Source organism: Arachis ipaensis, chromosome B4 (genome assembly GCF_059453495.1).
Source record: "Arachis ipaensis isolate K30076 ecotype BB chromosome B4, ASM5945349v1, whole genome shotgun sequence".
NCBI lineage: Eukaryota > Viridiplantae > Streptophyta > Magnoliopsida > Fabales > Fabaceae > Arachis > Arachis ipaensis.
In genome coordinates this window covers 137,424,949-137,438,033 of record NC_142439.1, presented here as the reverse complement: position 1 = coordinate 137,438,033, position 13,085 = coordinate 137,424,949, and the positions used below count along the sequence as shown (strand labels likewise).

General features: G+C 32.2%; 1 protein-coding gene across 1 annotated transcript; it reads right to left on the bottom strand.

Annotated features, from left to right (window-relative positions):
- Positions 1-41: 41 nt before the first annotated feature.
- On the bottom strand, positions 42-7,205 carry LOC107635113 (sterol 3-beta-glucosyltransferase UGT80A2). Its single transcript, XM_088483580.1, has 14 exons — positions 6,869-7,205; positions 6,353-6,549; positions 5,578-5,814; positions 4,985-5,096; positions 3,781-3,951; positions 2,956-3,019; positions 2,687-2,744; positions 2,414-2,591; positions 2,148-2,290; positions 1,324-1,426; positions 1,158-1,234; positions 1,019-1,066; positions 786-935; positions 42-516 (listed from the first exon to the last, which is right to left on the bottom strand). The coding sequence occupies exons 1-14, from the start codon at positions 6,981-6,983 to the stop codon at positions 310-312; spliced, it is 1,860 nt and encodes a 619-aa protein (XP_088339706.1). The 5' UTR covers positions 6,984-7,205; the 3' UTR covers positions 42-309.
- Between the last annotated feature and the right edge of the window lie 5,880 nt (positions 7,206-13,085).

The window sequence follows — 13,085 nt, the reverse complement described above, 5'->3', positions numbered from 1 at the left end:
AATTTACATTCCATCCAGCAGTGGGTGTAAAACAAGTAGCATTGATCAATGAAATGAGGAGCAGGAACATTCACTATTTGCTGCTAAATAAGAGAGAAGAGTGATTATCATTTACAAGTAAATTAGATCCTGATGGATCATTCAGAAATATCCATGGAGATGATTGATTACACAGCATAAAAGAAAACACGATTTACATTTCTTAATGGCACATTACATTAGAATAGACTGAAGGGTGAACATGTGATTTAAGTGAACAAGTTAGTTGTACGAGGATTTATATCTATCTAGAATAACGAAGATTGATATCTATCTAGAAGTTGTGGATTTAGATCTAGAGAGACCAAAGCATCCTAGGAAGGAGAACCCAAGTCTAGGCATGGTGGCTACCGGTTGATGGTTGGTCTCGGAATCAGGTGTTTGAGGATGATAATGTTTATAGAAGGCTGCAACTGCTCCTGCTACCCCATCTTCATGTTTCATGGCATCGGCAAGTTCTTCGGCATTCCTTTTCACCTGTGAGATGTAAGAACGATGTAAAACATGTAGTGCTAATAAAAAGCCAAAATTGTGAACATAACTTGCATTTGTTTTATTTATACTCTCTTCTGTATGATTCCATGCTGTATTTTAGGAGGAAACTATAAATGGATCTTATGCTTGGCTTTGTCTCTGATGATTAGTTCCCTTTACATCTAAAAGCTTTCTCTACTTTCCTTTTTTCTGGTACATATGGTGTGAGACAAATACTAACCACTTTGATCGCATATATATATATATATTACCTCTGGCTTCAGCATATAGTTTATAGCATCAACCAGCCTGCCTAATGTAAATTCATCCACTGGAATCGGTGCCGGGCCTACTCCTCTGGCATGCACTCGCTCTCCCCAAAATGGCTGGTCCCCAAAGAATGGTACAATTGTTGTTGGGCACTGCAGAAACAAACAGAGATGTTCTTGTTGTAGGATGAATATACCACTTAGATTACAAAATTCACAAATGCAAGATACATTACTGCAGCTCTAAGACCAGCAGCAGTTGTTCCAGCACCCCCATGATGCACCTGGAAACATTTACAACATCTTACAACCAAGTTTCAATGTTATGCTCAAAACAATTGACTTCTAAGCCACTTAGAGAAGTTGTATACTTACCACAGCCTTGCATCTTAGGAATAGCCAATCATGTGGACAGTTGTCCAATAAGTACACGGATTTCTTTGTTTCTGCCACTGAGAAACAGAAATTACTATATGCTTCACAATGAGGTGAAAAATGCAGTATACTGCTGGCATGATACAGGCAGAAAATCAAGACTCACAATTCCCAAGTCCACCCCAGCCTTTGTTGATGATTCCTCTCTGCCCGGTCTTATCCAGAGCTTCAATTATAATTTGTGTCATTTTGTCTGGCTGCTCTAGAGGCTGCTCAAAATAAGATTAAAAAAGAAAAGGAAATTACATTAGAATGGGTTTGCAGACATTTTAGTAGTGGCAAATATTTTGACAGTTAACTAGATCAAGTGTAGAATGACAACATAGAAAAAAAGGAGTAGCTCAGAGCGGTTTTCTATATCTGCTTTGGCTATTGCCAAGCATTTAGCTTCTAGGGCTATCCTTTCCTGATGTTTTGCCATCTAAATAAGATTAATCCTTATACACCACTCAATTCAGGAAAGAGCTCTCATAATTAGTGTTGTTGGTATAGGAATACTCAAACTTTAGTTGTGGACACTTCCTGGAACAGGACATAATAATTAGGCTCTTAACTATCACTTCCACATTAAATTTTCCAAAGTCCCATCACAAAATAAGTTAAGTTACATTCAATTCAATGCCTGAATAGGGACAAACCACTGAGTTAATTATGGTTCATTGCAAAAGTTACCTGAGAAGGTTATATTCAGACAAAAAAGAATGCACCAACAATTATTGGTTGAACTTATTCTCTTTAAGCAGGGTCTCAAGTTTGAGTGTTGCTTATGGAAATAATTAGTGCTGGGATATCACTCCATAATGGACAGACTTGACAACTCCAGTTAGATTATACTGGTTGCTAGACTCGAGGGAAAAAAGCTGCAAATTTATTGCTGTGTAATCACATATCCAAAAGACCAAACAAGTGAACAATCACAAAGAAACTCACAAGGCTACCAAATCCAATATATATAGGTTTTTTGCCTTCCTTTTCGCCTTCTTCAAGCCACTCTAATAATGATATTGGTGGCTCATAATCTGAAGCAAGGTCAAGGAAACAAAATCCAACAACATCAATGTTGGGTCCCCAATCTGCAAAACAAGAAGCAAAACACAAACAGTCTATCGTAACATCATCAAGAAACAGCTCGGAGTTAGAGAGTGCCAAAAATGGAAAGATGAGATGACACTATAAAATATAAATGCATATCTAACCTTTTGGTTTAGGGACCAAATGAGGGCTCCATATATAACCATAGGGCATGTTAGGAGGGGACGTATAATATCCACTTAGATAAGTAATAGGCCTTAGCTTTAGCTTCTTCTTCCTAAATTCATTTATTAAATCTCGTATTCCAAGCCAGATTAAAGAATCAACTATTTGATATGACAGCTGAAAGACATACAAAAAACCGATAACTTAGTCATATCAAGTGAAACTAATAGATTGATTATGTTGGATTAACTCTCCGAGGCCATGTAACTTACTCTATATGCAATTTGTTGCTTAACGCGGGAAAGAGGATGAGGGAATTCATTTGTTGGCCTGAAAATATAGTCAAACATCATTAGAATAAGATCCTTATACCTATATTAGTTGCTCATATAATCTTTATGCTAACAACAAATCAATAAACGAGCCTTACTGAGAACCTTCCTAATGCCCAAGTCAATGAATGATGCAATATAGCACATAATTCGGTCAAAAATACAGGTGACTAAGTGCAGGATTAGTCCGTGTACCAAGCAAGACTTACGTCCATGGCATTGTAAAGAATATGTGAAGTGGAACTTTTAGAAACTCAGCAACATGAGTATGCCCTGCATAATTTCATACATTAAAAGAACGTGAGATATTTTTTCATCATACATTGGATGTAAACAATGCCACATTATTTGTTAATTTTATAGTCATTTCTATACTCTGTCAATGAATTTCTTTCAATTTCCTATTAGCAATTTGTGATTGACTTTTCCATTCTTAGTTACACAAAAGGAGGAAATTCTTGTCAAGATCTAAGATATGATTCACTCATTATGGACATTGTAAAAACTAAGACATCAAATCATCAATGGTGAAAGGCATTTCCCTTTCCTTCTCTTTCTGCCATGATTTGATTCTCACAATCGCTGAAACAGGTCGCAAGTTAATCTCTCCTATATAACTCTTAGCAATATACCATTATCATTATTTGACAATGTAATCTTCAAACCGTGGTACCTTTAGGTAATACTGTAAAAAATAATTTAAACTTAAGAATGGCATTCTATGAAATGCACGCGCACTTATGGATTAGCAGCTTGGATTTTTATGCAATACAAGCACAGTATAATGAACTGAGATTACCATTCTGCACTTTAATCTGTAAACTGTACCTCTACACTTTAGAGGATCAAATTCCTTAATTTTACCAGGCAGCAAGTTTGTTGTTGAATCCAGTTTTGGTTACTATACAATCTCTTGTCATTTGATAAAATGTTTGATTACATTCTCATTACAATAGAAAGACACTTTGTTGTCTATGTTATTGATTGTGTTATTGTGATGAATGGAAAGGGACAAAAAAAATTTAGGGTCTAACCGTATGCTGGAGGGTTGGCAATTATTGCATCTGCATTAAATGCAACATGAGTATCTGGATCAGCACTGTTGCAAGCTGGAAGCAAAGAGTTTATAATAGCTTTTATCTGATTTCTTTGTTTATGAATTTCTGAGCGGCCCGACGGCAAGAAGCCTTTATTCTTGACCATATCTGAAGAAAGCATATAAATAAACATATTAATAATATGAAAGCATGAGCAAGGAGAAGAAATCTTTTTGATATGGCTACTGGTATATGGTCATGCATTCAAAAGAATAAAACCAACATTCCTCTCGTAAAAACTGGCACATCCAATTTTTTTTATCTTCCTTTCTTATAGAGTAGATCACATTTCTTGATTTGATATCAATTCTTCAATTACCTTCATTGAAGTAGATCAAAATATTTGAACACCTGTTAATTTGTCATTGTATCAATTCAAGCCATATTTTTCTTCATGTTTGCAAATAAATGTCTATTTCTACAGCATAAGTGTCATGTTGACATTTCTTGTTAACGGGGCAAGGGTGACAGAGAGTAGCTCATTTGAAAAGATGAAATGGATCTAAATTATGTTTGAAAAATAGCTACATGAGATATCCCACTATCTAAATTGGTCCTGAACTTGCACACGAGCCTCAGTTTAGTCCCTAAAGTTTCAATTGTCTCTATTTAGTCCCTGAAACAATTTACAACGCACATACATTACGTGAACAGCCGGATGACACGTTGTACTCTATAAAATGACGTCGTTTTGGTTTTGGCACTCAAATAGCCCAAAAACATCGTAAGTGATGTTTATTGAAACTTTTCCTACCAAAGCAAGTGATACGGCGTTGTTTTTGGGCTATTTGAGCGCCAAAACCAAAGTTGCATAATTTTATAGGTTCTAGCGTGGCACCTGACTGTCCAGGTCAGCGCTCCATTAACGTTTGTGTGCCTAAAAATTGTCCCAGGGACTAATGGTTTGCAAAGTTTGGAGACTAAATCGAGGCAATTGAAACTTCAGAGACTAAATTGAAGCTCCCGTGCAAGTTCAGAAACCAAATTGAGTATTAACTCTCTACAATTCAATTTACACTAAAATGTGAACCCACTTAAAACATAGGAGTTCTAGTGAGCATATATACTCTTTAATCATCATTAAATTAAAACAAGCTAAATTCAGAATGGTTATCTAAGAGGTAAGATAAGAAACACTTACAACCAGCAAGAACCTTGGGATCTCCACCTAAAGGGTAAAACTCCAAGCCTGCACTCAAAACAAAATCTTTGAAATTCTTATGGCTAGCTAGCCTAACTCTGTGGCCATCTTCCTGCAAAAAAATTCCGTCTTAAACAGGCTATATTACAGCACAAGAGTAAATTACAAGAGCTGCGATCGTCTAAGAGGAACAAATGAAAAGAAAAATTGAAACATAAAGACCTCTAGATTTTTGAAAGACTCAAAAAGTTTTGATATTGTTCTGCCCTAACTAAGAAGCACAATTGACATTCATTACAGGATACAGGAGAGGACGACAGTATAACATATTAGTCAAAATACACAGCTGGTGGTCAAGAATAAGCCAAGATTCCTATGGAGTGGGTGCAAGGGAAGGCAATAACTGTAGTCTCAAGAGACCGTATTTTATCTTAGTCCCTAAAGTACTTATGATAAATTGTTTTGGCAAGTTCAAATTATTTGAAAGGGCTTAAACCAAATCATCCTAATATCTTAGTGAGTTAAAACAAAAATATTACTTTGGTGCATGGACCAGGAATTATACACGAGAAACCAGGAATATAAAAAAAAACCTGTAGACGCTTCCCAATAGCAACAAATGGCTGGACATCTCCCCGAGTGCCAACTATAAGCATTACTATTTGAAGTGGATGAATATCATAATAGGGTGTTGCTTCCCCAGATTCATTGCAAAGTTCCCTAGAGGTAACCGTAGTTCCAATGTTTTCTGGGGGCTTGATATCTCTTGGTACATCAAATTCGACAGTGCCATCATCCTTAATCACAGAAGCTCTTTTTAGAAATCGCAGCTGCAACATTTGCAAATGTATTTTTTTCAGATTCAAAACAGAAAATTTAAGAACACCAAACTATGATGTTTGAAGCCAAAGATACAAATGTAACACTAGTAGATGCAGATGAATGCTAGTGTATTCAGCAAGTGACATCTTCTTCGTATATAAAGTATTTACTAGTAACAAAATTATTACCTGCAAATTCATTATTTTTTCCAATCTATTTTCTTTAATAAGCTAAGTAATCTAATCTATATTTTTTCTATGTGGCCTGCAATGCAACCGCTTGTCATAGACTAATGCTCAAGTGATAGAAAATAATACAGGACCAAGGTAATGGCTAAAATTTAATATGTATATATCATAGGATTATGGTAGCTTGTCATTCCAAATGGCATTTAATAACACTTCTAGGTAGCAGAACTTCCCTACAGTCATCTAAATCAGTGATGCAGAAATCTAATATGTACAACACCTAAATTCCTTAATTAAAATATTTAATATAAAACTCCATGAAGATAAACAATCAATCAAATGTGATATTTTGTGGTACCCTTTTCTTGGCGGGAAGATTCTCATCAAGGAACTTCATAATGGAGCCAATTCCGGTGTTCTTCCTAACTTTAGTAGCACTCTTTTGGCGGTGATACCGGCTATGACGAGTCGGTGCACGTTCAGCTTCAGCTTCAGCCATAGCCATGACTTCAGCCAAACTATGCCTAGTAGTTGACGTGTCCCTGTCAACATGCCCTGCGTAAGGCCAATCCAAAAACACAAAAATAGTACCATTCCATATTTGAAATACACATTGTATTTTAATTTCACAGTCACTATTCCATATTCTACTATAAACTACACTAACAACAATTACACTACCTTAATCAGAACGCAATCTACAAAAGGCCGAACTTAACACGTGAACTTTGATTAAACTATCCAAAAATACACACTGTAACCACATGAACTTTGATTCTTCACTATTCCTATAAAATTATATCAATTCCACTACATTACATGAGATTAAGTAGAACGTAACGCGATCTAACACCATAAAAGAACCATGATATACCTGAAGATGATGAGGTGGTGGCAATGTCGGTAGTAGATCGAGGTTCGGCGTCCAAGTAGACTGAAACCTCGTCGGAAGAATTCGATAGGCGAGTGTTGCTCGAAGATTCCGCCATCGTCGAATTTAACGGTGAAGGTGTATAACGATTGTTATCTTTTTTTTTTTTTTCTTTTGGTTTACTTGATTTCTGGAAAGATCGAGAGGAAGAAGAAATAGGTGTGAATTGGTGGAGTGGTTGGGACAAGAAAGAGTTTGGTGATGACGATGGGTAAGGTATAATGGTTTCTTACGAACGCTGTTTTCTGATTTTTTTTTTCTTTTTTTGGGGTACTCTCTCACTTTCCCTTTCGTCTTGCTTGGTTTCTTTTTCTCGGAAAGTGTGAGAAAGTGTTAGAGGAGGACACGTGGAGGAAGAAGAAGACATTCACGAGACCGTTGAGACTTGAGACCCACGTCTACCTCAACAACAACTCATTAACTGCTCTTTTAATTTTTAATTTTTTATTTAATTTATTTAACTTGTAATATATTTTTAAGGTCTTCCATTAGTTAATACTTAATACTTAATACTTGCTCTAAACTCTAAAGGCTAATGCTAATGCTAATGCAAAAGAGTGTAGTTTTTTTTAATTTAATTTGTCATCAGAGATTAAAAAAATATAAAAAACATTTTAAATTTTATATTATAAACATTAAAATTGAATTATTATTATAAAATAAGATAAATAAAAAATAATATTTGTTTAGTTACTAAAGAATATAATATTCTTTATTTAATAAATAGTGTTTAAATATAATTTTTTTTAAAATATTATTCGAAACAACATTTTACTAAAAGAATTATTAGAAAGAAAAGTTTTTATATTTTTAATTCATTAAATACATATAACTACAAAAGGTCTTTTTATTATATTTTTATAATATATTTTTAAAACAAATAACTAAATTCTAAATCTGACTTAATCTAATCAGGCATATTTTTACTGTATCCTGCTGAGAAAAATGTTAGGATCATGCGAATTATTATTTTTTGTTATTATTTTATTGTTTATTTAATTTAATTTATTAATATTACAATATATTTTATTTTATATTTTTAAATATTAATAATTAATTAATAATAAAAAATAATAATTTTTAATAATTTTTTAATATTTTTGCTCTGCTAAAAATAAAATATACATTAATTCTACTTAATAAATATAAATAATTTTTTTGTTACGCGCACGAAGTAGGCGAATAAATGTCGCGTCGTGGCGTCACGCATTCGCATGCATTGGAGACATAGGTCACCGAACAAGTAGCTGTTACGGTATCAACATCTCTCTCTCTCTCTCTCTAATTAAGTATTAATAATTTAATTCAATAGAAATCTGTTTTTGTTGCATAAAATAATATTTAAATAATCAACATACTTAAATTTTTTACTGATGAACCATGCATATACATTCATAAAATTTTCTGTAATGTCAGTGTCAAATATTTGGCAAGAAAGTAAGAAACACACGGTATATGCAATTATGCATGATGATATACCAATTAACTTTTTCTTTCTGGGCTTATATGAACGCAGGTGGGCTTCAATGTAGATAATGAGTTATGTAAGTAAATGCAATTAAATAATCAGGCCCAATATGGCCCAATAAGATATTGGGACTACAAGTTATATTTTAATTTACCGAAAAAAAAAAGAATATAATTTTATCCTTTTTTGGTAATATTCACGTGTGCATTCAATAACGATGATGGATATTGCAGTGACAATGCATTGCAAGCAAAAGCAAGGTTTATAACTTGTGTCAGTCAATGTAGCTGGCTTCTGGTACTAACTTTCCTTTCTTGTCAAAAGCATAGTAGTTGAGTCTTTTTTTTTTTTTTTTCAAATGTTTTTAGAATATGCATTCTAATTATTTTAATAATTAATTTTAATTAATATATATTAGATATATTTTTTATAATTAATATTTTTAAAATATTTTAAATTTTTCTTTTATTTATAATAATATTGTACATTATAAATAACTATTAATTAATTATTTATATAAAATATACATTAGAATATAAATATATTTAAAATATATAAAATAAGAATGATTTTGATACTTTCTGATTTAATAATGTTATTCTTTTACTATATATTATTTTAAAAATAATTTTAATAAAAAAATTATAGAAAAATAAAATAACAATAATAAAGAGTAATCTAAAATAATTAAGTTACTCTTTTATAGATAATGGGACATAAAGTCCAAAAAAAATTAGACAAAAACTATTTTAGAAAATACAATTCTAATAAAATCTGCATGAAAATTTAAAGAAATACACAAACATTTCAACTGAAGTTTATGTTCTTGTCATGTCAATCTATTTGCACAAGTATTTGCTTCTCAAAACTCACTATAGATGTTTTAATTATTTAATCTACTGCAACGATTTTTTTTAGATGTTTTAATTATTTAACTTACTGCAACGATTTTTAATAGCTAAAATTAACGCTCTTGTAGAGTGTAGTTCAACAATTTTTTGAAGACAAAAACTTACTATTACTTTAAAATTCAGTTCCATATAAGTATTTATGTACCCAAATATTTAGATCATTTTTAGTAGAAAACTTATCTCAATCTCTATTTATGACCAACTTATCATAAAAAAAAAACTCTACATCAATTTTTGTGTTATAAATAGTAAATAAAAACTCTAAACATTTTTCTCTTCTCTATTAAAAAGAACTAAGTTCAATCTCTATTGTGGTCCTACTTAATTAATTAATTAAAATTAATATAATTATTAATTTTTTACAATAATATTACTAAAATTTATAAATTAAAAAATAATTTACTATTATAAAAAACTAATATTAAAAAAAAATAACTTCATAAATAATAATACATAATATATAATTATAATTTAAATTAACTAGCAACATTAATTAACTTAAATGAATATATAGCTACTAGGAGCATTGTGAAATTAGCAAATGCTTCATTTCTTTAATAATATTATTAAAATTTTTAATTTATTTTAATATTTTTTTAAAGTACAATGACACTTATCATAAATTTATTTGTTAAAGTTCTTAACATTGTTTCTTCAATAGATATAATAAGTCTCAATTTCAAATTTTTAATTGCCTCAGAACAAAAACTCAAATTTTCTACCATTATAGATGCTCTTAGACCCATGTCCAAATTACTCTTTTATATATAAATATATATTCATATATAATAACTAAATTAGTAATTAATTTTTAGGATATATATAATATTCTTTATTATCATATTTGTGTTCCTAAATGTATAGTAACTAAATGAATGAATAAGTTATCTGTTAACTAGTGTTAGAACTCCAACAATAATAACATATTTAAAAATAATTTTATTTTATTCATAAAATATAAATATAATCTAATTCCAATAAATTTATTTTTAATATAGGTGTCAGTTTTTTTTTAAATAAATAATTTAAATATTTTTTTTATGGATATAGATAATTTGTAGTCTATTTACCAATTTACATTCTTTTATTTATTTCGTTTACAGTATAAGCGAATTAAGGTTGCTTATATCTCATTTACATTTTGTGTTGCATATATCACGTTTGCATACGTAATACATAAAAGAGAGGGATAAACACATATCACGTTTATACTATAAACGAAATACGCTCAACCTCAATTTGTTTACCATGTGAACGAGATATTAGATAAATTAATTCATTTGCATTGCAAAGAAGATAAAATACGACAAATTTCGAGCAGCTATAAAAATATCTGCAACTATTTGTATTTTTTACAAACATTTCACTTCTTCTTCTCCTTTATTTTTTCAATAAATTTAGTAAAAATATCTAATGATAGTGGATATGTTGTTGTTAGTGTGTATCCCAATTGTCATATAGACATAGACATGGGTGATGAGGAGTCCGATGAGGAGTATGTTATCGATAGTTGTGATAGTGGTTCTTCTGAGGATGATGATGAGGAAGAGTTTGTATCAGAGACTCTTATCGGTGCTTCAACTCGGTATCTTCTGCCTGTCCCGCAACTAATTCTGGAACTATAAATTGCACCTAGTCATTATCATACATTGGATTTGGACGTGATGCACAAGAAAATTCCATTTTTTAATATGAATGGGGACGATTACAACATAAACGGTGGTGTGGAATTTCACATTGGTCACACATTCAAAAATAAAGAGACAGTCATGCAATGTGCGAAGAATTACAACATTTGGAGAAGTGTTGAGTATCAAGTTGTGGAGTCGGGTCGATCAAAATACCATGTGCATTGTAGGCTATTTCCAGCAGGATGTCCTTAGAATCTCTGTGTTGTCCTCCGATAGAATCTCAAATATTGATAAGTCTTACTTTATATTGTAATGGATATTCTTATTTATCATGATTATTTTGGTTTTAAATGCCTATCGTGTCACGGCCCAAAATTAACCATGACTGGCGCTAAGAAAAATAGTCCTTTAGCAAGCCTAACCGACTTAAATATAAATTGAATAAGAAAGTTAAAAATATTTTACAAGTCCGAAAATAGTTAGTTATACATTTTTAACAAAAAAATAAAATAAAATAATTACGGATGGTTGGATCCTGCCTGTGACATATGGAGCATATACATCTAGAAACTCGACAAGGATAGGTACTCATTGCAGATCGTTACTCTTGAATAGAAAATCTCACATAGTCAAGTATTTGTTCCTGAAAAATATTTTTAGAAAAATGGGATGAGTCTCGCAACTCAGTGACTAGACAATACATCTATAATCGACATGAGACCATATAAACATTATTATCAAGTAATTTTAATTAGAAAATAATAGTTGATAATAATAAGTGAATCAATAAGGGAGTTCTCATATAGAAATCAAATCAAAAGTCCACACTTGGGCGGCTCCACCTCAATGGGTAGCCATTTCCTCTTGTGTGTCCTAACAGAATAACAGATCTAACGTATGGCCTACACGTTAGGCTAGCAACACCCCTGCTAGCTGGGGTCTGAGTTAGATGCATCTAAGTTAACGTCATAACCGCCGTTAACTACGGTTTTCTAATACGAGCCTCCCAAACCAATTCAAAACATATAATTTTAAATACAACAAATCTTTGATCTTTCAAATATATAAGGTATCGAATCAAATCAAATCATATATTATACTTTCTCATCAGAATCCTTTCCAATCATACTTTTTCAATCATAACACATTTCAAATATATTTCACAATCTTTAAACTAAGTGAATACCAACAAATACTTCAATGCTTCAAAAACAGATATTCAAGTAAATTCAAACATTTTAGAATAATGCAAAACTTCATCAAAAATATATATGGTCTCAAAAACAGATATTCAAGTAAGATCAAACAATTTAAAATAATGCAAAACTCATAAAAAATATATATGGTCTCATGTATAGCTCCGAAAGTATAAACTTCATAAAAATGAATTATTCAATTTTAATAAATCAATTATTCTAATCAATTTAAAACCGTTCTAGACAAATATAGTGAGTATAATTCAAAGATCATAATAGATATATGTCAAAATAATTATAGATGCACAATCAAACAATTATAAATGTAAAGCCTACTCACAACTTGGTCCCAAAGGACCGAAGAGACCGAATCCGAAGTATAACTGAAATCTGGTGTTCGAAGGGGTTGAAGGAAACACCAAACAAAGGAGATAACAATGATGATGGAAGGCAACGACAGCAGCTTCCACATTAGCATTAAGACCGTGGACATCTTCAGTGGCAACATCGACATCAATTCGACACTCACCCACCCGACAATCAACAGTGGCATAAGCAAGGAAAAACAAAGAGGGCATTAACAGCTTTTCAGCGCACTAAACGGGATCAAAACAGCAGCAGTGGCCTCCTTTGAGTTCAATGACAACAACCGCAACTTCAACGACTCTAACAACAGCAACAACACCAGATCTGGCAGCTCATGTTGGAGGTAGAAGATCGACCACGGCGTTGCAAAAAAAGAAAAACCAGCGCAAGCTTCAGCAACTTCAACGGCGGCAACGGCTCCATACAACACCAACGGCAGCAAGAGGGTTTCCTCCTCCCTCGCATTCTTCTGCCTGGCACCCATTCTCTCCTTTTCTCTCTTGTACCCGGTGGCTGCAGTGGCTACCGCAACAATAATGTCAGTGGCGGCGGCCTCCATCATCACTGTCGCTGACTCCTTCTTTTCTC

What these genes read in the sequence shown, in the direction of transcription:
- LOC107635113 (XM_088483580.1), bottom strand. Translation starts at nt 6,983, where the DNA reads ATGGCGGAATCTTCGAGCAACACTCGCCTATCGAATTCTTCCGACGAG. An exon ending in AGCAACAAATTGCATATAGA is followed by an intron (nt 2,592 to 2,686) that starts GTAAGTTACATG and finishes TATGTCTTTCAG; the next exon opens with CTGTCATATCAAATAGTTGA. An exon ending in TTTGGTCCCTAAACCAAAAG is followed by an intron (nt 2,291 to 2,413) that starts GTTAGATATGCA and finishes CTTGTTTTGCAG; the next exon opens with ATTGGGGACCCAACATTGAT.